This window comes from Oncorhynchus tshawytscha, linkage group LG14, assembly GCF_018296145.1.
Source record: "Oncorhynchus tshawytscha isolate Ot180627B linkage group LG14, Otsh_v2.0, whole genome shotgun sequence".
Taxonomy (NCBI): domain Eukaryota; kingdom Metazoa; phylum Chordata; class Actinopteri; order Salmoniformes; family Salmonidae; genus Oncorhynchus; species Oncorhynchus tshawytscha.
Genome location: NC_056442.1, coordinates 19050457 through 19073834, shown reverse-complemented (window position 1 = coordinate 19073834; position 23378 = coordinate 19050457). Strand labels below are relative to the sequence as shown.

The 23378-nt window shown below is 44.5% G+C and overlaps 1 protein-coding gene across 4 annotated transcripts; it reads right to left on the bottom strand.

Moving 5' to 3' along the window:
- Positions 1-925: 925 nt before the first annotated feature.
- Positions 926-22543, bottom strand: LOC112266736 (inositol-trisphosphate 3-kinase C). 4 transcript variants are annotated; one of them, XM_024444484.2, is made up of 9 exons: positions 22389-22543; positions 21921-22034; positions 14839-16207; positions 6791-6887; positions 5420-5633; positions 5109-5313; positions 4785-4886; positions 4586-4657; positions 926-2912 (listed from the first exon to the last, which is right to left on the bottom strand). In XM_024444484.2, exons 3-9 carry the CDS (start codon positions 16036-16038, stop codon positions 2703-2705), a joined length of 2100 nt encoding a protein of 699 aa, XP_024300252.1. In that variant the 5' UTR covers positions 16039-16207; positions 21921-22034; positions 22389-22543; the 3' UTR covers positions 926-2702. The 4 variants fall into 4 exon arrangements, with proteins under 4 accessions (XP_024300252.1, XP_024300254.1, XP_024300255.1 ...); XM_024444486.2 differs by lacking the exon at positions 21921-22034; XM_024444487.2 differs by lacking the exons at positions 14839-16207; positions 21921-22034; positions 22389-22543 and adding an exon at positions 10405-10964.
- Positions 22544-23378: the final 835 nt, after the last annotated feature.

Below are 23378 nucleotides of genomic sequence, written 5' to 3'. Positions count from 1 at the left end.
TCATCCTTTCACCTACTCTGCGTCTCACAAAGACACGGCAGTTGGAACCAAAAATCTCAAATTTGGACTCATCAGACCAAAGGGCAGATTTCCACCGGTCCAATGTCCATTGCTTGTGTTTCTTGGCAGAAGCAAGTCTCTTAGTGTTCTTTAGTAGTGGTTTCTTTGCAGCAATCCAACCATGAAGGCTTGATTCACACAGTCTCCTCTAAACAGTTGATGTTGAGATGTGTCTGTTACTTGAACTCTGAAGCATTTATTTGGGCTGCAATTTGAGATGCAGTGAACTCTAAGGAACTTGTCCTCTGCAGCAGAGGTATCTCTGGGTCTACCTTTCCTGTGGCGGTCCTCGTGAGAGCCAGTTTCATCACAGCGCTTGATGGTTTTTGCTCTTGACTGCTCTTGTAGAAACTTTCTGGATTGACTGAGCATCATGTCTTAAAGTAATGGACTGTTTCTCTTTGCTTATTTGAGCTGTTCTTGTCATAATAATGGACTTAGCCCTATTTGGTAAAAGACCATCTTCTGTATACCACCCCTACCTTGTCAAAACACAACTGATTGGCTCAACGCATTAAGGAAAGAAATTCCACAAATTGACTTAAGGCATACCTGTAATGGAAATGCATTCCAGGTGACTACCTCATGAAGCTGGTTGAGAGAATGCCAAGAGTGTGCAAAGCTATCAAGGCAAAGGGTGGCTACTTTGAAGAATCTAAAATAGATTTTGATTTAACACTTTTTTGGCTACTACATGAATCAATGTGTTATTTCATAGTTTTGATGTCGTCACTATTAGTCTACAATGTAAAAATAAAGAAACACTCAAATGAGTCGGTGTCCAAACTTTTGTAGGGGAGTGTAAAAACATTTATCAATACGATTCATATTTCTGATGTTTGGTGTTGAATGAGACGACACAGGGTTTCAGATTAGAAAGACTTGAGCTCTTAGTTCCAGTTTATTGCAATCAATGGTATTCTAAACAGAGAGCAGGGACCAGTCTCAATCCTCTGAACATTCGTATTTGTGATCTTGCAATGCACTGTCTCCTGAAGTACAGCACAGAGGAAAGGCTTATCCAAACTATATAACATCTTAGGCTTTCCCAACCCTATTACAGTCCAGCGCTCAGCCTCACATAAACAACCCAAACAGTCAAAGCCAGTAACTATCAGGTTAAGATGAAGAAGAGGATACATGGTACGTAAGATATAATACTTTGTAAACAATATATTGTTCCAGAATGTGTTTTTATGGTGTGAGATGTCAACAGAAGAAACATAATTCCATGATGTCAATGCTGACAGTCACACACAGAGCGCCTCCATTTTCTAGACATAGAAATCTACACACACACCATAAATACACAAACAGTGTTGTCTATGTAGGAAGACTTGGATGGGAATGTTGGCTGACAGATCTACAAATCCAGTGACAAGTCTGACGTGTGGATGAACGTGTCATAACAAACAGTAGGTCATTCATTCCAGTTTCAGGTGACTTGTTCAAATAGTCATTTCAGTTGTCAGGCCAATCGTTGCCCATTCCAGAAAAATGTATGAACCAAACTGAAGGAATAAATGGTCACAACTATGCAGATTGATTAACTTCCATTCACCAGAAAATGGTTTGCTTATAAGAACCTTGGACACTAGAGTGAATCCATATTCAGAGACACAGAGGCAGGGCTAGCTTTGTTCAATGGCTTTTGTGAGGAACCCATTTGTGCAATACAGTCTAGTTAGCCATGACCACCAAGTCATGTGCCCACTAGGAGAGAAAATAAAGAAAAAAACATTAATAAGATCCATTAGTCCAGTGGTTCCCAATCATTTGCGGTTACTATAGCAACAGCTGAATTTTGCTCTGCCCAGAGTACCCCCTCATGTACTTTTTACCAGTAAGCCTATGGTCTCATTAAATATTCTCAAGTACCCCCCTGTGGATCAACCAAGTACCCCCAGGGGTCCTAGTAACCCTGCTGGGTCAACTCTGCCAAATCAGACACCACACGGGGTCAGACAGAGCCAATCAACAGCCTCCAGTTTTCACCAGGTGTCAATCCAACTTACAAAAAACAAATTGTTACAGACTTTGGGTCAACTCTCCAGCAAACTTTGGAATGATATATAAAAAAATAATCTGCCTCCAATCCCAAAATCTAGGCACAGAAAAAGTACAAAGTGTAGAGGCTACTCGTGAAGGGAAACAGATTAAATAAAACTGTATTTACATTAAAAGGCGAAGTACCAGATAAAGTTTACATATACCGCTTTTTTTCCAGTGTTTCTAGTGTTGACAAATATATAAAAATTGTTTTTAAAAAAAGCAGAAAGTCAAGTGATCCATAATGAAAATAAAAATGTTCTCCATTGGTCACTTGAGGAGGATATATCCCATTGGAAAGGTTCAATACATTATCATCATACTCGTGATAATATGAAGGAACAGTAGTGTGTCCGTGTGTGTGTCCGTGTGTGTGTCCGCGTGCTGCAGTGATAGTTGACGTCATAGCTCTTATAATGAGAGAGGGTGATAAGGGATGACAACACTAGTTGTGTGGGTAATGACCCGTTCCATTTGTTCTTCCCCACTTTCATTCTCCATCTGTGACTAGGATGAGAGTGTTCTCTCCATCCTCCTCCTCTCTCTCTCTTCCAGGCCATCCCTTTGTGCTCTCTCACACGGCCCGCTCTTTCTCAGCGGCTGGGGGGGAGCATGGTACTGAGAATGTCTATGAGGTTGTCCAGACCCCACAGGTAGCCATCCTCGCAGTTGCCCTCGATCCAGGGGGTCCGGTGGTCCAAGGTGAGGGGGGCAGGCAGGGGCACCGTTTTCCCAAAGTCTATCATCCACACACGGGCCTGGCCTGACGCATCGTGCACAAACAGCAGGGAGCTGCCCACCACCTGGGAGAAAATGGGACATTTGAGTTCAGTCTGTCAGTGAGAGTGTTTGTTTGTGATTTAAAGCTGCACTACGCAAAAATCGCTCCGCCATGTCCTGGTTACTAAAATTCCTGTTAGTTAGCTTAATTTGGAAGACACATTTCAGTTGAATGCATTCAGTTTCCAACTAACTAGGTATCTGCCTTTCCCAAACCTCTTGAAGCTAGGGGGCACAATTTTTATGTTTGGAAAAATAACGTTCCCAAAGTAAACTGACTATTTCTCAGGACCAGATGCTAGAATATGCATATAATTGACAGATTAGGATAGAAAACACTCTAAAGTTTCCAAAACGGTCAAAATATTGTCTGAATATAACAGAACTGATATTGCCGTCGAAACCCTGAGAAAAATCAAACCAGGAAGTGGCCTCTATTTTGAAAACTCCATGTTCCATGGCCCCCCATTGCTCCATTTAAAAGGGATATCAACCAGATTCCTTTTCCTATCGCTTCCTCAAGGTGTCAGTCTTCAGACATAGTTTCAGGCTTTTATTTTGAAGAATGAGCGTGAACGACCACATTGTGTAAGTGGATAGGTGGGGGCTCTCAGATTGAATTGTGCGCAAAAGAGAAAGGCAGCCATTGTTACTCCCGGTCCTAGTGAAAAGCCAACTGTCCCGGTTGATATATTATCGAATAGATATTTGAAAAACACCCTGAGGATTGATTATAAAAAACGTCTGACATGTTTCTGTGGACATTATGGATATAATTTGGAATTATTGTCTGTGTTGTTGTGACCGCTCTTTCCGGTGGAACGCACCAAACATAACGCACCAAACTAACGGAGGTATTTGTATATAAAAAATATCTTTATAGAACAAAAGGAACATTTGTTGTGTAACTGGGAGTCTCATGAGTGAAAACATCCGAAGATCAAAGGTAAACGATTAATTTGATTGATTTTCTGATTTTCGTGACCAAGTTACCTGATGCTAAGTGTACTTATTGTTTTTTCGAGCGATCGATAAACTTACACAAACGCTTGTATTGCTTTCGCGGTAAAGCGTCATTTGAGATGACAGGTGGATTAACAAAAGGCTAAGCTGTGTTTTGCAATATTGCACTTGTGATTTCATGAATATGAATATTTTCTAGTAATATTATTTGACTGTGGCGCTATGCTATTCAGCGTTGCTGATGACAATTATCCCGGATCCGGTATGGGTGGAGACAAAACAAGCATGTATAGTGTAGAGAATCATTGTAGCATCTAAACCACTGAAATATATTGTCTATAACCAAAAAAATATTGTATTTTAAGCTGGTGTAGAAAACTGAAAGTAAAAACGAAATTTAAGAATGGGACGCATCAAAATAGTGCACATGGAACAGATCTACCGCTTCTTAGACTTGCTTTCAATGAGGATGACAGATCTATAATTATTTCTATGTCAATTTGGTCCGGCAGCCCATAAAGTAACATATTTCAGGTTTAATAAGGAATTTGAATCATGTTCATATCAATCACATTTAATCATAATCCAGCAAACAAGTTTGTTGAGGGAAAGTACTCATGCCAAACTTTACTATAAATATTGTCTTCATTTACCACTAGTAAGTAAAGCAGAGTACTATGGGTACAGAGAAGTGGGAAGTAGTATAGGATGTGAGTGAGTTTGTGTGGGTTACCTCATGTGTTCTGAAGAACTGTGACTTCTCCAGCACAGATCGCAGCTCCTCCAGACGTTGCAGGTAGACTTTCTACCAGAGAGAGAACGGGAGACAAACAGTCAAATAGACAGTCAACCTGAATGGACTGAGTAGGTCCCCCTAGAACTCAAGTTCCCTTATGTGCCACCCGACTAAATGTCCCTCTAGAAACACGTACCAGGATCTGAATGTTCCCATCAACAAAATCTCCCAGGGCCTGCATGACCTGCTCCCGGTGTTTGGTCTTCTTAAAGTTGGTGTTGCACGTCCCATCCGCTCTCTGCAGATAACAAAATACACACAAGTAATTATTGATAAAGTGAAACTATTATTCGTTTTTTTAATGAAGTAAGCTTTATGTGACATCTTTTTGAGTGCTGACCCATCACACCCATTTCCTTGTCTCATTGTTAATTTATTTTGCCCATAAGTTTGAAACACTAAAAATAATTTCTCAATCCCCTCATTTAGACCCCTAGTTGAACCCAGTGGGCCCCCTGACCTTGATGCCCTCGATGCGGAAGCCCAGGGTGGCAGTGGAGCTGAGGGTCTCTCTCCACTGCATGTATCTGGGCTTCAGGATGCCTTGTTGGGCCCTCTCCTGATCCGTAGGGGCCCCAGGGTCCACGGCCACCATCTTCTCATACATGTCCCTGCGGAGCCGTGGACGCTCCCTGGCCTTCAGTAGCTCCTCCGCCAGGTAAGTCCTGATAGGACAGGGAAGACCAGGTTAGTGAGCCAGTTCATCATCTAACAGCGGAGTTATCTAACAATAGTCATCTCCTCTCCAGCATTGGTCCTGGAGAGCCTCACCTGCTGCCCATCTTGCAATCCATGATGGAGGGAGAGTCAAAGTCAGCCAGGAGGTCATCCATTAGGTTGTAGTCCTGTTCGTCCCTCTGCACCACACCGTAGTAGCCAGGGACATAGGGCCGTAGAATGTCCCCCATCAGCTTAGACAGGCACAGCTGCTCACACTCACAGTAGCGCTTCAACAAACGCCCATACTCCCCCGCCTGGAAGTTACCTACGAGACAGAGGGAGGGGACAAGTGAGTGACAGAGGAAAAGAAAGTGAGAGAGAGAGAGAGAGCTAGAGCTAGAGAAAGAGAGAGCTAGAGAAAGAGAGCTAGAGAAAGAGCTAGAGAAAGAGAGAGCTAGAGCACGAGAGCTAGAGAGAGAGAGCTAGAGAAAGAGAGCTAGAGCACGAGAGCTAGAGAGAGAGAGCTAGAGCACTAGAGAGAGAAAGAGAGAGAGAAAGAGCGCTAGAGAGCGAGAAAGAGAGAGCGCTAGAGAGCAAGAGAGAAAGAGAGCTAGAGCACTAGAGTGAAAGAGAGCTAGAGAGCTAGAGCACTAGAGTGAAAGAGAGCTAGAGAGAGAGAAGAGAGAGAGAGCTAGAGCACTAGAGAGAAAGAGAGAGCTAGAGCACTAGAGAGAGAAAGCTAGAGCACTAGAGAGAAAGCGAGAGCTAGAGAAAGAGAGAGCTAGAGCACTAGAGAGAGAAAGAGAGAGCTAGAGAACTAGAGAGGAGAGAAAGAAAGAGCTAGAGCACTAGAGAGAAAGAGAGAGAGAAAGAGAGAGAGCTAGAGCACTAGAGAGACAGAGAGAGCTAGACCACAAGAGAGACAGAGAGAGAGCTAGAGCACTAGAGAGACAGAGAGAGAGCTAGAGCACTAGAGAGACAGAGAGAGAAAGAGAGAGAGAGCTAGAGCACTAGAGAGAAAGAGAGAGAGAAAGAGCGCTAGAGAGCAAGAGAGAAAGAGAGCTAGAGCACTAGAGTGAAAGAGAGCTAGAGAGCTAGAGCACTAGAGTGAAAGAGAGCTAGAGAGAGAGAAGAGAGAGAGAGCTAGAGCACTAGAGAGAAAGAGAGAGCTAGAGCACTAGAGAGAAAGCTAGAGCACTAGAGAGAAAGCGAGAGCTAGAGAAAGAGAGCACTAGAGAGAGAAAGAGAGAGCTAGAGAACTAGAGAGGAGAGAAAGAAAGAGCTAGAGCACTAGATAGAAAGAGAGAGCTAGACCACTAGAGAGAAAGAGAGAGCTAGAGCACTAGAGAGACAGAGAGAGAGCTAGAGCACTAGAGAGACAGAGAGAGAAAGAGAGAGAGCTAGAGCACTAGAGAGACAGAGAGAGAAAGAGAGAGAGCTAGAGCACTAGAGAGACAGAGTGTGAAAGGGAGTGGTGTATACCTGCATGCCCGGCGAGCTGCACCCAGGGATAACGCTTGTTCAAGGACACGAAGGGAGACCAGTGCACCATAGTTTTCAGCTTCTGCCATTGCTTGGTCTGGGAAGGAGAGAAGCAACAAAATGGGTTACACACCACCAGTCAGCTAAACTAGTGGTTTACATATGGTCATCCCGACTCATTCTTACTTGGCCACAGAAGAAAACTGGATAGAATTGTTGCATCGCTTATCAGTGGGTCATAAGACCATTTGAGGTTGATCTAAAAGGACAGACACACACACACACTCGACCGGAGGCACAGAGTGAGGTCCCAGCTCACGTGAGCCAAGGCCAGGTACACAACATTTCTCACAGCCCCTCCCCCATTCAAAAACATTGACCAGAAACGTCACACTGGTTCCGCGGTAACAAAAATATAACGTTCCTGGCCTACACAGGAACACTATGTGCGAGTTTGATTGAGTAAGTGAGTGAGTCTGCGGATGTGTGTGTGTAGTTAGTTTATCTTTATTGGAAAAACATAGCGAGGTCACTATGCAAGAGAGTTTGACGCAAGCAAGCAGAGAGGAGAACACACAGCATCGATTGCACACACACACCACTGATTAGGAAATGATACTGTGTGGGAAATCACTGGAAGGAGACAGGGACAGAGAGACAAGGAGAGAGCAAAGGTAGGGCATAGACAAAACGTTTGAGGGAAAAAGAGAAAGAAGATGGGAGGCAGAGGTCATCATAGAGGTAATTGAGTGGAAGGACAGGGCGTCATAAACCCATATTTTATGACCCTCGGACCCATTTACAACCCTCGGACTGCTAAAGAACACATGCCCCACTACACTCCAGCCCAGTACAACCAACCAACCCCAGCCAATGTTTGTCTGTCTGCCTCCTCCGCACCCACACATTCTTTACACTGGACTGCTGAAATGTTGTGCTGAATACAGAGCGAGGGAAGAGGAGAAACACAGGCCAGAGGCCGTGTTCATTAAATATCTGAGCAGCAGTGCTGATCTAGGATCTGTCCATATAATCGTATTCATTATTAAAATCGGAGACGCTTTGTGGATACGGCCCCTGAAGTTGTGCTGAATACATGGTGAAGAACAGAGACAGCGCAGGCTAGTAGTTTGAGTCCCGGGTCAATGTCAACAGAGACTTCCGAGCTCTAAAAGCTCTTTACCAGCTTAACCCTGACCTCAGAGCAGAAACACACAAAAGTGTGCAGTCATCCACACACACACCTGCCAGACTGAAAACATTGCAAAATGGAGACAAAGCCCAGAAGGAAAAGTGCAAAGAGGCAGAGATCAATGTGACAGGTGAACGATGAGCTAGCTCCATGTTGGCACAGCACTAATCTGCAGGGGGAATCCAGCTAAGTCAACCACTTTATCATTCTCTCCCTCTGTCCCTCTCGGAGCTGAGCATTGGATGCAGGTGTCACTACAGGGGGTCCGGAGAGGAACGGGTCATCAGAGCAGGGCTATACCCCTCCTAAATGGCTCTTTTACTCCTCTCTCATCCACTCATTTATCTCCCACTCGCTCTCTCTCCAGCAGTTCAGGCCAGACAGTTTAATGAATGGCCCGGGGGGGGGGCATGTAACTCAGTCCCCTCTATTCGATTTCACCGCCTCCTCCCACCTCCATTATCACCTGACCTGAATGACCCCGGAGAGAAGAATCTGCCCTTCCTTCTCTTTTTACTTCTCCTTTTTCCCTTCCTCAAAAGTATTACTCCCTTTCTCCTGCCTTCACTCACTGCTTCCCGCTGTTATCCTAATCCCGCTCTATTTTCCTCCTGCTCCTCCACTGCAAAACAGCAGAGCTCTGTTGTTATCCTAATCCCGCTCTATTTTCCTCCTGCTCCTCCACTACAAAACAGCAGAGCTCTGTTGTTATCCTAATCCCGCTCTATTTTCCTCCTGCTCCTCCACTACAAAACAGCAGAGCTCTGTTATCCTAATCCCGCTCTATTTTCCTCCTGCTCCTCCACTACAAAACAGCAGAGCTCTGTTGTTATCCTAAATTTTCCTCCTGCTCCTCCAGCAGAGCTCTGTTGTTATCCTAATCCCGCTCTATTTTCCTCCTGCTCCTCCACTACAAAACAGCAGGGCTCTGTTGTTATCCTAATCCCGCTCTATTTTCCTCCTGCTCCTCCACTACAAACCAGCAGAGCTCTGTTGTTATCCTAATCCCGCTCTATTTTCCTCCTGCTCCTCCACTACAAACCAGCAGAGCTCTGTTGTTATCCTAATCCCACTCTATTTTCCTCCTGCTCCTCCACTACAAAACAGCAGAGCTCTGTCCCTCTGCCGCCTCCCTCCATCCTTACCCCTCTTTTCTTCCCTTCATCCTACACTACGTTCTTGAAATGTGTCTTGACTCCTATCATAATGACAGCAGCCATGAAACACACACACACATACACACACATTATCAGTAGTGACATTCTGGACGTCAGTGTTGGCCGCAAGAGGAACACAAAAGCTCTGTTCTGACCATGAGGTCAAGAACTAAAGGTCGTGAAGCTGTGACCCTACTGACCTACAGCCCTAGTGTCTATTCTGACAGCAGCCGTCATCATAAATCTCCCTGGCTTACCACCGCCTTAGCCCAGATAGAGACAAAGCAAACGTCAACTCAGAGAACCTTACAAAAACACCCACGACAAAAACAGCTTTTCATAATAAAGACAGATCCTAGGTGTTAAACCTGCTCAAATAAAGATAATCATCAAATTGTGTGTTGAACTTTAATGGACCCAATACACACCTGACCCAGCCTACAGACACAAAGACAACTCTCCTTCTACCTGTCCATACTAGCTAATGTCAAAGCAGCTAGATAATCCTTCTACAGACAGAAACCAACACCTGCCCAGACCTGCCTCAACTGGAGAGGACAGGGTTTGTAGCAGCACTTCCACACATACCTGTGTGGATCAGCACAGAGAGAGGAGATACTGTGTACCTGCCCACCTCGTACCTAATCCTAGAGAGAGAAACACAGCCTTACATACTGGATGTACACCAGGGGCGCGTTCAGCAGGACGCAACGTTTTGGAACGTTCAGTTAGCAATGTGCTATGTAGAACAAACATGCCTCTCTGACTAGTACAATAAGGAATCACGTCGGCTCTATTTGTGGCATTTCTATCTGCAACGTTCAATGTGGCCCTACATTCCAGCCCACAAGGACAGTCTTCACCTGTCCACACCTAAGGTTATTATATCTATGACTAGAAGACTATTGTTATCGGACTTCAACTCCTCGCTATACTATACTTAAGCAATAAAGCCGGAGGGCGTGTGGTATACAGCCAATAGGCATGGCGTAATGCAGATGGCATATACCACAAACCCCCGAGGTGCCTTATTGCTATTATAGACTGGTTACCAATGTAATTAGAAGAGTAAAAATACAATTGTGTCATACCAGAGGTATACGAGCTGATATACCACAGCTTTCAGCCAATCATTCAGGGCTCGCGCCACACAGTTTATGTTGTATGTAAACCTGTCCTCACCTGTTGTCATCCAGCTCCAATCTCAACTCTTCCCAACAGTGTATCTAATCTAGTATGTCTAATCTGTTTGTCTCATCTCTTACCTGGCAGACTGAGCAGTAGTGGAGCAGCAGACCGGCGCTGACACAGGCACACACAGACACAGAGGGGAGGTGAGAGTGTAGCCAGTCCCACACACTCCGCGCCATCAGTACAGGTTCTCCAAACGAGACCGCCACGAGCATCCGGCACTCCATCGGACTGTCCCTCAGTTAGCCTAGAGGGGTTAGCATTTAGCCTTGCCCCTCTGTATGTCCCTGTTAGCCTAGCGTGAGCATTTAGCCCTACCTATGACTGTTAGAAGGGCTGTAGCCCTGCAGCATTCGCAGTCAGCCAATGCAATTGCCTGGCTTTGTTAACTTGTGTTGTCTGGTAAACATCCCCTCTCCTGTGAGGTTACATTATAATCCCTCTCCTACTGAGCCCTCCCCCCTCTGCCTTCTCTTTAACACCAACTGATCTCTGTCCTCTCAGCAGCATTTTGTCACTCCTCTGTTACAGTCTCACCGTCTCCCTACCTGGTGTTACTTCTCCCTCCCAGGTCTCGTGCTCGCTCGTCAACTCGTCACTCTCCCTCACACTAATCCGTCACTCGGCGCTACATTTTCCCCTCTCCCGAAGTTTGGTGACCTCTGTCTCCCCTTTTATCAATTTTCCCCTCTCCATGTTTCTTTCCCCACCACACCAACTGTCTTTCTGATATCAGAGTCCTCTCACAATCTGCTTATAGTAGTCTGTAGCAGTCTCTCTCTAATCCCCCCAATCAGCCTGTCCTGGGCCAGTGTCCTCAGAAAGACAGAGTCCCAAGTGACAGGCACGTCTGTAATACCCAGAGAGAAAGGGCCTCTTTACTCTGCACTACTTTGATGACACACACTAGCATTTTTCCCCCTCTGTTAACTAAACTGAAAATTAAAGGATTTCAAAATATCGAAACATTTTAGACAGACAGACAGACAAAATAAAAAATTGTGGGGCAAAGACAGCTTTCAAGTGTGAGTATGACGCAAAAGACATCGACCTAACGTAGCCAATTCTGTTTTGTGGGAGTCATCATGCTGGAGCCAAAGTGAATTACTAGATTGGATATTCAGATGAATATCTGAACCTCACTTTTGCTCGCTTTCTTTAAAAAAAAAAAAGGATTCTATGGAACCCAGGACTCCTTGGAAAACAGTAGTATTTGTTACAGAGTGGGCTATCCTGACTAAATAAAGACTATTTAAATCCACTAGAGTACTCCCCTATAGCTCCCTCTAAAACCTTCCCCCGCAGTCCTGTTTCTCTTTGTCCCTCAGAGAAACTCCTCAGACACATAAGCCCAGAGAGAAAGAGAGAGAGAGAAAAACACAGGCATGTGGCTATTGTAAATAGCTTTTGATTTATAAAAGGGGTACGCCCTGTTTTACTGCTCACAACACCAGCGGGTCACTGCTGCAGTCTTTAAAAGATATCCTCCAGCGATTTATTTTATTTAAAAAAAAATTTTAAACTGTTGAAAAGCAATATCCCACACTAAAAGGGTCAAATAATATATCTTCAGCATATGTTTTGTAGACCGCTGCAAACTTCAAGGAGTAGGGCATTGAAGGAGTTGGTCTGATGGGAATCTGTGATGTCGCGGCCTTCCCCTTTGCTTGAGGAACAACAGAGAAGCATTAGAGAACAAAAGAGAAAAGCCTCTCTCTCCACTTGTGCCATGGCATGACTGACCTGGACCACCTATTGAGATGTGCCTTTTGTTAAGTAAATCTTGGGATATTGTTTATCCACAGTAAAAAGTTGAGTAAAAGGACATCTTACTCTTAGGTGTGATGCTGCTCTTTTTCCAGGCCTCGTTTACATGTAAACCACATCCCCTTCATTCTGCTCTCGTTGGCATGAGCAGCACAACTCAACCACAGCCCAGTTAACACACACAACAAAACAAAGTCTGACACAAATGTGTGTTTTAATGCTTGTGTGGACACTTACAAGTATGTGTAAGAGTGTTTGTGTGTGTGTGTATGCATGTTCGAGTGTGGCAACTTTGCCATCGTGACTTGCATAATGTGAGATTATCAACGAGTTGTTCTTGTGTGTGTGTGTGCGCGTATGTGGAGTATGTGCTGTACGTGTGTTGTGGGATATATTGTAGAGTGTGTGTAGGGAGGGTACTTTATCCTCCTCCACTTATTTATATTTTCCTCTGCCTTCTGTTCCACTGCCTGTGTATCAGGGGAAAACCTTGTGCTGTGCTGCAAGGCTAAACAGGGGGGGAAAGAAATGAAAAAAAAAGAAACAAAAGTAATGTGTAATATTTAAGAAGTTACATTCAAAATACAGACCAGAGAGAAAAAAAAAAGAAAAAAAAAAGAAACAGCACCATATATGGCAATGATGTCGCCTAGCAACACAACTGCCTGCAGCCCAATTTTCCATGACACTCTGAGATGGCATCAGAGTGTGTAGTGTCTGAGTGTGTGCCTTCAACTCTAAATATGCAGTGTGAGCAGGCAAGTATCTACAATGTACGTCATTGTGTAACAACTGGTTTGGCCACACTTTGAAAGTGTACAATTAGCCAATAACAACCAAAGCCCTAATACTATCACAACCAACACTCGCCTCAGTGCTGCCGTATCACACCAGCTAGATCCAAAATGGACATCCAGTACACTCACTATGTTCCATAGATATTCAATCATAACAGTGGTGTGGGAGGGCTCTATAACATGGGAACTGCTGACATGCCCTCTCATCCAGACTAAATTCATACATTAACATGACACACACACAGATATGGAAATATCTGGACTCACAGAAGATAAAGCAAATTAGAGAAAGCAAATGAGGGAGGAAAAGAGAGCGACAAAGTAGATAGCCATAGCTCTCTGTCTAAGTATCGGAATTCAGGATGTTTGGGTACATTATTTTTAAGGCTCACTCTCTCCACACATTGACTCACACACACACAGTATAGAAACGCACTGGAGCACACACAATGTGAGAGTGAGTCACTCACAGCAATGTCATCTAAATAGGTCAGACATTATGTGTTATTTGGAAGACCATCTTCCTTTCAGAGACATGAAGAAATGAAGACGGAACATATGTTCTCCTGAAGTAGTTTCTCTCATAAAACACGTTGATTACAACAACTATGCACTCCGAGAGAGAGAAAGTAACAGGGAGAGAGAAAGTATGTGTGTTGGTGAAATGTAACATGCATGTATACATTCTAGTATTTCCACACAGTGGTGACTTCCAGGGATTCACACCATTCTTGTTCAGGGAGAGAGCTTGCCCGCGTTTCAATTGGTCCATTTCTAGGAAAGACATCCTGTTTTTGAGCTCATGTCATTCCAAGCATTTCTGGTCAGGGCGCATCAAAGCGCTCTGACTGGGGAAGGAAACATATCACTGTAAAATGCTGGTTCGTGCACGGGTCAAAACAAGAACATCTTGGGGTTCAGCAAATGACCCCGTGTTTATCAAGACGAGCTCATTAGTGACAATCTCAGCAAAGGGTCATAGTGGTGGGAGTCATGGGTAAAGGGTCACTTAGGAGTGAAAGGGACTTCATTGGTGAACCTATTTATTGGCTTAGGTGTATTATGTAAGCGACACCACAGGTTCACCTAGCTCAGCTGATTTCCACCATTTTGTTTACACCCAACTGATCTATGTGTAAATACAATTGTGCTCCAAACTCCTTCAGGCTAAATATTCACCACACACCCTATGGTAGGAGCACAGGGGCTTGGTGGCTTTGTGTGTGTGAGACATTTGAGTTTCAGATAGTTGATCTGACATAGAGAATTGTGTGTGTGTGTGTGTGTGTGTGTGTGTGTGTGTGTGTGATTGACATGCAGTCTGTAAGTCAACAATGGAGTTGTGGTTCTGAAACATGCATTATCAGTGAATGTCTGCTCATTAGGGCATCATTTAAAATCATAGTGCATCTCTTCTGCATAAATGGAAAAAGACTGTGCCTTATATCAATAGCATGAGTGCATACAGTAGGCAACAAATGTACCATGGAAGTGTGTGTACAGAAAGTAGTCTAACAAAAAGCATGCGCTGGTGTACACCCAGAGAAATTATTTTGTGTAGAGGTGCTCACTAACACCATATAAACTGCAAGCTATAAAAAAAAATAGTGTTTATATAAAAACTGATTGGGTAAACCAACAATATTTTACCCTGAAGGGGGAACAGCAATGCTGAAATGTTGGTGGTTTACCCAATCAATTACTGGGAGTTTATATAGGTGCTATGCTCTTGATTTATTCGTGTGCAGAAAGTAAACAATAGGGCTGTGTTTAAGTATGTGCCCATCCATGGCACTTCTGGCCAACATTTAGGACCGATTATAGCCAGAGTTTAACACAATACTAAATGGGTGTTTTTGTTATGCAACTTCATACAGAAGATAAACCTCTAGTCAGCACACCACCAGATATTATGCACAAACAAATTAAGGATGACACACTCACCCCCATTCCTTCGTCTGGACTGCCCAGCATGTTGCAAATGACTGGGGACAGGCTGGACTCGATGTCGCTGCCGGTGAAGTCATCTTCGGACTCCTCAAACGACGAGGCGGAGGATACGCAGCCGGCGGAGGACGAGTTGGAGAGCTTTCGGCGAAAGCGCATCAGCGCCGGGGAGCCTCCACAGCCACTGTCCGAGCAGGGGGACTCATCGTCGGCGTTTGGATCCAGGGATGATCCACCGACTCCGAGTTCCATGGTCCTTGGGTCTAGTGTTTCCTGAGTCCGACTGGGGCTTGGATCTCTGGTTATAATAAGCTTTGGGATAGTACCAGGGAAACGTTGGCTACCTAGTGGACTTTGGACCTGTCCGTGTGGCTGTTTTGGAGAGTTAATCGAGGGGTCCCCCTGGTTCCCCGACTCAACCGGACAACCGCTTTGTTCATTTTTCCTGACAGCTTCGGGCTCACAAGAAGCAGCGAGAAAGTTCGATTTGGTAATTTCTAACTCTGTGTGTGGTATATCATACCCGATCGGTTCTGACACGCCACTTGTCAGAGGCTCGTCTAAACGCAAGCTCAGTGATGCCAGGGTCAGTTTTAAATTCTCCTCTCCAGATATGCGCCAATGGACTGAACCATCCGGTGGTACAGCCCCCGATATCGCCCTGACCTCGGAGGCAACCCCATCCTGTTTATCAAATCCGAATGGCTTGTTTTCCATGGCCCAAGCCGGGGCATTCCAGACATGATCCTCCCCAGTTGTTTCTGGGCTGCTGCGCTGCGTAATCACGCAGCGGGTTCTTTCGAATCCTCTGGCCAGCGTATCCAAGCCTTTCGCATCGAAGGAAGAGTCGGCCGCTCCCTTGCTCACAGCGTCACTGTCGAGAGCCTGAATATTTTCATAATGAATTCGAGATGGGTATTCGGCGACCGGGGTGGTGTGGTCCACTACCTCCGACTCAGTCTGGCCTCTAAACAACTTTCCTCGCCCGTGACCACGAAGGGTTTCCGAATCTCCAGATCCTATTACAAGCCCTACCTCCGGTTGACCTGTGCCCGGCGAAGGCAACTGCTTCGTTTTCATCAGATTCCTGTAAAACCGGTCACCCCTTCGCTCCACGCTGGTAAATCTGCAGATAGGGAGTCGTTTGGCTGTCTCAGTTGGTTTCCAGTACGAGAGACCAGAACGCGTTTGACCCATTCTGCACACGGTAGTAGTAGCGCACAAGTCACACCTTCCCGAGATGTTTCCAATTTGAAACAATTCTCACTGTGCTACAAAGTAACACATGAGTCACGTGCTCCACTCATTGTTGCCAATGGTAAATGACAATTATAGGAAATGTTGAAAGTGTTTGAATATTCCATATCTGCAAGAAAAAACAAACAGTTTTAGAATATTTTGTCAAAACACTTCACATAAGCTACTGTACTGCTTTCCATTTGGTCTTATCTATGTCATATTGCAATAAACAACTTTAAAACAAGCTCATAAAAAAAGGTACACGGTGCACATTTTTGCTTTCATTAAAAGAGATATTGATTGAAATTGATGTTCAGTGTGAAGGGTGAACATGAAAATATGCTACAAAAACAGGAAAACTTTATTTTTTGTGCCCTTTGAGGCCAATAACTTGAGCTATATTGCTTTGCTCATGTTTTTGTATTTAGTATTTATTATGGATTGGGTCGGCAGGTAGCCTAGTGGTTGGAGCGTTGGGCCAGTAACCGTTAAGGTTGCTGGATCGAATCCCTGAGATGGGAGAAGGTAAAGAAAATCTATAGTTCTGCTCCTGAACAAGGCAGTTAACCCCCTGTACCCCGGTAGGCCCTCTTTGTAAACAAGAATTTGTTCTTAACTGACCTACCCCATTAGCTGCTGCTAAGGCATTAGCTACTCTTCCTGGAGTCCAACAAAATTAAGGCAGTTACACAATGCAGCACTCCATCACTCTCCTTGGTCAAATAGCCCTTACCCAGCCTGGAGGTGTTTTGGGTCATTGTTCTGTTGGGGGGAAAAAATTATATCCCATTTGGTTTGCGCTTTGTGGGACTGGCATATCTCTGCAGAATGCTGTGGTAACCATGCTGGTTAAGTGTGCCTTGAATTCTAAATAAATCACTGACAGTGTCCCCAACAAAGCACTCCCACATCTCCTCCTCCATGCTTCATGGTGGGAACCATACATGCAGAGATCAAACTACTCTGCGTCTCAAAAAAGACACGATGGTTGGAACCGAAAATCTCAAATTTGGACTCATCAGACCAAAGGACAGATTTCCACCAGTTCAATGTCCATTGTTTGTGTTTCTTGGCCCAAGCAATTCTCTTCTTATTATTGGTGTCCTTTAGTAGTGGTTTGTGGCCATGAAGGCCTGATTCATGCAGTCTTCTCTCAACAGTTGATGTTGAGATGTGTCTGTTACTTGAACTCCGTGAAGCATTTATTTGGGCTGCAATCTGAGGCTGGTAACTCTAATGAACTTATCCTTTGCAGCAGAGGTAACTCTGGTTCTTCCTTTCCTGTGGCTGTCCCCATGAGAGCCAGTTTCATCATAGCGCTTGATGGTTTTTGCAACTGCACTTGAAGAAACTTTCAAAGTTCTTGACATTTTTCAGATTGATTGAGCTTCATGTCTCAAAGTACATCATTACTTTATTAAGAGAGTGTTATTTTATTGTCCCCCAGCACAAGGTGCACCTGTGTAATGATCATTCTGTTTAATCAGCTTCTTGATATGCCACGCCTGTCAGGTGTGAGATGTAAACACATTTGTGCACAACATTGAGAAATAAGCTTTTTGTGCATATAGAACATTTGTGGGATCTTTTATTTCAACTCATGAACCCAACACTTTGCATGTTTCTAAGCACCTAGAATTTCTAAGCAAACAGCTGGAGGCAGGGCTTTCTCCTATAGAGCTCCATTTTTATGGAATGGTCTGCCTACCCATGTGAGAGACGCAAACTCGGTCTCAACCTTTAAGTCTTTACTGAAGACTCATCTCTTCAGTGGGTCATATGATTGAGTGTAGTCTGGCCCAGGAGTGTGAAAGTGAACGGAAAGGCTCTGGAGCAACAAACCGCCCTTGCTGTCTCTGCCTGGCCGGTTCCCCTCTCTCCACTGGGATTCTCTGCCTCTAACCCTGTTACAGGGGCTGAGTCACTGGCTTACTAGGGCTCTTTCATACCGTCCCTAGGAGGGGTGCGCCACTTGAGTGGGTTGAGTCACTGATGTGATCTTCCTGTCTGGGTTGGCGCCCCCCCTTGGGTTGTGCCGTGGCGGAGATCTTTGTGGGCTATACTCGGCCTTGTCTCAGGATGGTAAGTTGGTGGTTGAAGATATCCCTCTAGTGGTGTGGGGGCTATGCTTTGGCAAAGTGGGTGGGGTTATATCCTTCCTGTTTGGCCTTGTCCGGGGGTGTCCTCGGATGGGGCCAGTGTCTCCTGACCCCTCCTGTCTCAGCCTCCAGTATTTATGCTGCAGTAGCTTATGTGTCGGGGGGCTAGGGTCAGTTTGTTATATCTGGACTATTTCTCCTGTCCTATCCGGTGTCCTGTGTGAATTTAAGTATGCTCTCTCTAATTCTCTCTTTCTGTCTTTCTTTCTCTCTCTGAGGACTTGAGACCTAGGACCATGCCTCAGGACTACCTGACATGATGACTCCTTGCTGTCCCCAGTCCACCTGACCGTGCTGCTGCTCCAGTTTCAACTGTTCTGCCTGTGATTATTATTATTTGACCATGCTGGTCATTTATGAACATTTGAATATCTTGGCCATGTTCTGTTATAATCTCCACCCGGCACAGCCAGAAGAGGACTGGCCACCCCACATAGCCTGGTTCCTCTCTAGGTTTCTTCCTACGTTTTGGCCTTTCTAGGGAGTTTTTCCTAGCCACCGTGCTTCTACACCTGCATTGCTTGCTGTTTGGTGTTCTAGGCTGGGTTTCTGTACAGCACTTTGAGATATCAGCTGATGTACGAAGGGCTATATATAAATACATTTGATTTGATTTGATGTTGTGTTTACATTTTGTTCAGTATAGTATCTCTGCCTAGAGGATCTCCTGGAATACAAGCTAAATTGGCTTCAGCAAGGCCACAGGAGCCAGGCCCTAGTTGATGTGACTTCACTTCATCTAGATTGATCTATCTGACCATTTTCGTAAGCAGCATCGGGAACCTAATTAGGCAGCTGTAGCTAATATCACCTTCTACCAAAGATGGAAAAGGAAGCGAGACATCCCACTGTTTTTCAATGGAAGTCAATGAACTAAGCAGAACTAATCACATTCGTTTTTAATGGGAGAGCCACCCTGTTAAGTAGACCAGAACTTACCATTTTGTACAGTGCTAAACAGCCTGAGTGAACTATCTTAAGTTATCCACCATCGTTGCTTCTACAATGCTGCCCACATTTCTGCTGCCCCTCCAGTAACCTTAACGGAGCAGGCGTAAAAGAATGGTGTTTCTCTCTTTCTGGTCCTGACTTAAACATTTTAGGCAGGTTCTCTTCTGCACTGTTCAACCAATCCAGTAGATTTGGAGCAGGAGTTAAGTTGGATTGTCGCCTTGTTGATGTCCAAAAGTGGAAGTCACGTCACAGGCTCTTTCGATTTCACATGAAAACCGGACGCATCCGGTTTTTGTGGCCTTTCGGTGTTGCAATGTCACAATACATAGCATAATAAAGCTGTAAACCATTAGACTATAGGGAAGATCTGAGGGGGTTTTCACTGTTCCATGTATTTTCTTTAACATGAAAAGCTTCTAAGTGGAAGTTAATGAGATTAAACAACAATGCCGACAGGCAAAGATGACATGTCAATTTCCCCTAGCATCAAATCAGCAGAGAGAGTGAAGTAGTAGTTTGCGTCACACCGAATCTAAGTTTGCGTCACACTGAATCCCCTACAGTAGGGATGGGCAATCTTGATGGGGGGGGGACCACAAAGAAACCGAACTCATCCGTTGCCCATCCCTGCCCTACATAATAGACAGAATCTAGGACATTGGAAGGAGGTCAGTTCAGTTTCTAGTTTGAGACTCGTTGTAACACTGATGTGTCTTTTACCACACATTGTAATAGGGAAATGTAATATGACTAAAGTTCATATTTGGTTTGTAGTGATCAACACAATGTTTAGCATATTTGGAGTTTCTGTTAATCACCATTTCCAGTGTTCTGTTTGTGACACTCAAGATGCGGATTGATGGTCACTAGACTTGATGCTAAAAGTTATGGATTATACTCATATCTGTTGATAGCGATAGACGCCAGACTGGAGGTACAAGGACACACAGATTATTCACTGTTGTATTGATAACATTTTGTGAATGCTGATTCTGTAGCAGTTGACAAAGTCACTGCCTTTTTTTTGACTTCCTACAAGCCTCTCGGGCTGGTGTTTGATTAATGGATCAACTGTTTGTTGCAATGTGACCTGATGACCCAGGTTCCACAATAGAAAAGAGACCTGCGTTTTTCCACATGTGGATTTGAATAGTCCTATGCATCATGCCAAGACAATACACTGACTCATAATCATGCGGTCTGACTAGATTGTCCAGACCGAATGAGAGCAGCATGACAGTAGAAACCCTGTCAAGTCAGGAAGGAGTGCTTAGGCACAGGAAATGAGATGGGATGGAAAATAATGGAAAGATTTGCTCATGCAACCTCCACACACACACACACACACTCACAAACCACACACACACACAAACTGATCTGGACATAATGAATAAGTGGCAGTGAATCACACAAGGATGACAACAACACTGTGCTGCGTTGACACACCCCTCACGGATAGGGATGTTGCAATGTCCTTTTAGGGAAACTGTTCATTCCATATTGCTGCGTGTGGAGGAAACTCCAGAGATTAACACACATCACCGATGGTGAGATAAATTTAGCAACCAAACAGCCACCACAAAATAACGTAGTATGGTCATAAAGATTAATGATGAACACAACCAGTTAGCCTAATGTAACAGATTGAAGGTTATAGCCACTACGCCACCTTGTTTAACAAGGTGAGGTCCTCGGATAAATGTATATCCTACTAAACATTAACAAAACACAGGTTCTTCACATCAGCATGGAGCATGGAAATGATAAGACATATTGCACATGTCAAACATGATCTTCAGCGCTATCGCTCGAACATCAAGCTCTCCAATAGTTAGATTCAATAAAAATTTGAAAAGTACATAGTTGAGGAAGGAATGCTCAGGAAGACCGAGAGAGGATCTGGAGGGAGAAGGGCAGTAGTACTCTCTTCACTGCCTCAGCATATGACACCTTCTGTACTACTCTGATCTTGGCAAACCTCAAACTGCCTTTCTCTCACCGGACATTTCTGATGTCCAGCACCATGGGTTAAAACACACTTATTCCATTTATACTACACCTTCCTTTGTCTCGTGCCCTCTTACACACTTCTCATATCTAGAAATATCCCTCTTACACACTGCTGCAACATGACACCTAAAACAAGGTAATGGATTTGGGACAAAAGCTCTCATGGGATAGCTGACACATCCTAACTTGACCTTGTCAGCTTGATTCGGCATCAAAAGTCAGGACAGACAGTGTCTTCTCTGTTTTACTACCCTCTCCACCAGGTCTGCTTCACACGAAAAGGCGGGTGTCAAGACACCGGGAATCCTCCATTATTAGTTGATTCTCCTTAACGCCACCCCAGTTATCATTCCTTTCAACTGAGCCCTGCTCCGGAGAGCAAAGCAAGTCCATTTTTTTTGGCACGTGATGCCTGCTCCCTCTGGAGGGAAGAAACAAAGAATCATCACGTGTCCACTTCGAGTTACTTTCACCGAGTCAACAGTCCCCACCCTCTTCATCACCCAACCTGACACCACATATGGATCAGTCAGGAGGAAAGGATCCATTCTCTCCAAAAAATCTCCCTCCCACTGGGCCAAAAAGCATCTTTATCATCATCGGGATGAGGCACGAACTCCGGTCTTCACCGCACCTGCCACTGCAGGTAATTCATCCTCACTCTCGTCAGGTTAAACTTCTGAGCTACCGAGTACATCATTTTTTGGGGGTACTTACCGCCAATCTTCCACACCACACAGCTTCCCTCTACTCCTTTTCCTTCTTCCTCTCTTTCCAAAATTGTCCAAATCTCCACGCTCCTTCTGATCCTTCAGCCACTGTTGTAGCAAACTGTTCAAATAGTTATTGTGGCCATGTCACGTCAACACAAAAAGCTCGATCACCGGGCATTTATACTCAAAACTCCACCCCACACTCACAGGAAGCACCTGGAGCTAATTACAATTAAGTGACGCATGTCACTCTAAGATATACACACTATGATGATCACAATAAAGGTTATAAGATACATATACAAGTAGGTTACAGTAATGGAAACACATGAAATCCATGGTCAACTGGTATACTGATGAGCAGAGAGCCAAAGATCAATAAGAGATAGAATAGGCTACAAAGCACCATGAAAAAACAACTACTTTTCCAAAGAGCATCAGACTTTCTCCATAAACTGAAACGAAAACTTACCATCAGTCAAGTGTCTGCCAATAACCTGTTTGTTGTATAAAAGTGCCTAGCCTGGTTGTGTGATGCCAAACCAATGATGCGTCTCTTTGCTTGTTAGGCTGGGAACGTAGAGTCTCAGTGTGATGTCTACTGTATCTGTATCTGGGTGTGGAAGGGATGTCAATGCGGCTTATCTGTTTGCTGTGAATGTGCAATATGGTGAGGTAAGAGCATGTGGTTAAAGTGATAGAGGAAGCACATGTCAAAATACTTGCTCACTGAACATGGAGTGTTTAAGTTGCTCTTCTTCTTCTATGGTATTATGGCGGTCCGCAAACATATGTTAGAGGTGCATGCTGTCACCCACTGTACAGGGTAGTATACGAGATTTAAAAAAAAATCTATACTAATATTGTTCCCAAATAACTAACAAAAGACAAAGAAACAAAAGCAAAAATCAATGTACTTCTTCAGTCAAATTCAAAGGTCAACTCCGAGCCCTATAGGCTCTGGGGCCTGAAAAGGAAGAGCGTCTTCGGGACAGTATTCCTTGTGATGTTTCGACTGTGAAGTCCTGGAGACCCAATAACTTTTCAGCCGTAAATACAATTATGGCCAGCTTCGTGGACTTCTTGTTGGTTTAGGCAGTACAATTAATCACGTGCAATAAATGTCACAAAATCCATCTTCACGATCAGCATGTCAGTTTACCTCAACTGTCGAACGACACTGAATCTCCTCAGGCTGCGGGGCATACACTGCCATATCTTCAGTTCCACTAGCTCCTATTTTGCGTACCTCCTTGTAGGAGACCTGCGGTACAGCCCTGACCCTTGCCAGTTCAAACTCCTTTACTCTTAACCGGGCACTCCGGGGAATTGGGAATGTGATTTCCAGCACAATTGCAACGCCGTACATCCTCAGATTCTTCATTCCTTCGACACACACTTGATACGTGGCCATACCTTTTGCAATTTCGGCAAAACACGGCTTGGACATGAAAGCACTCAC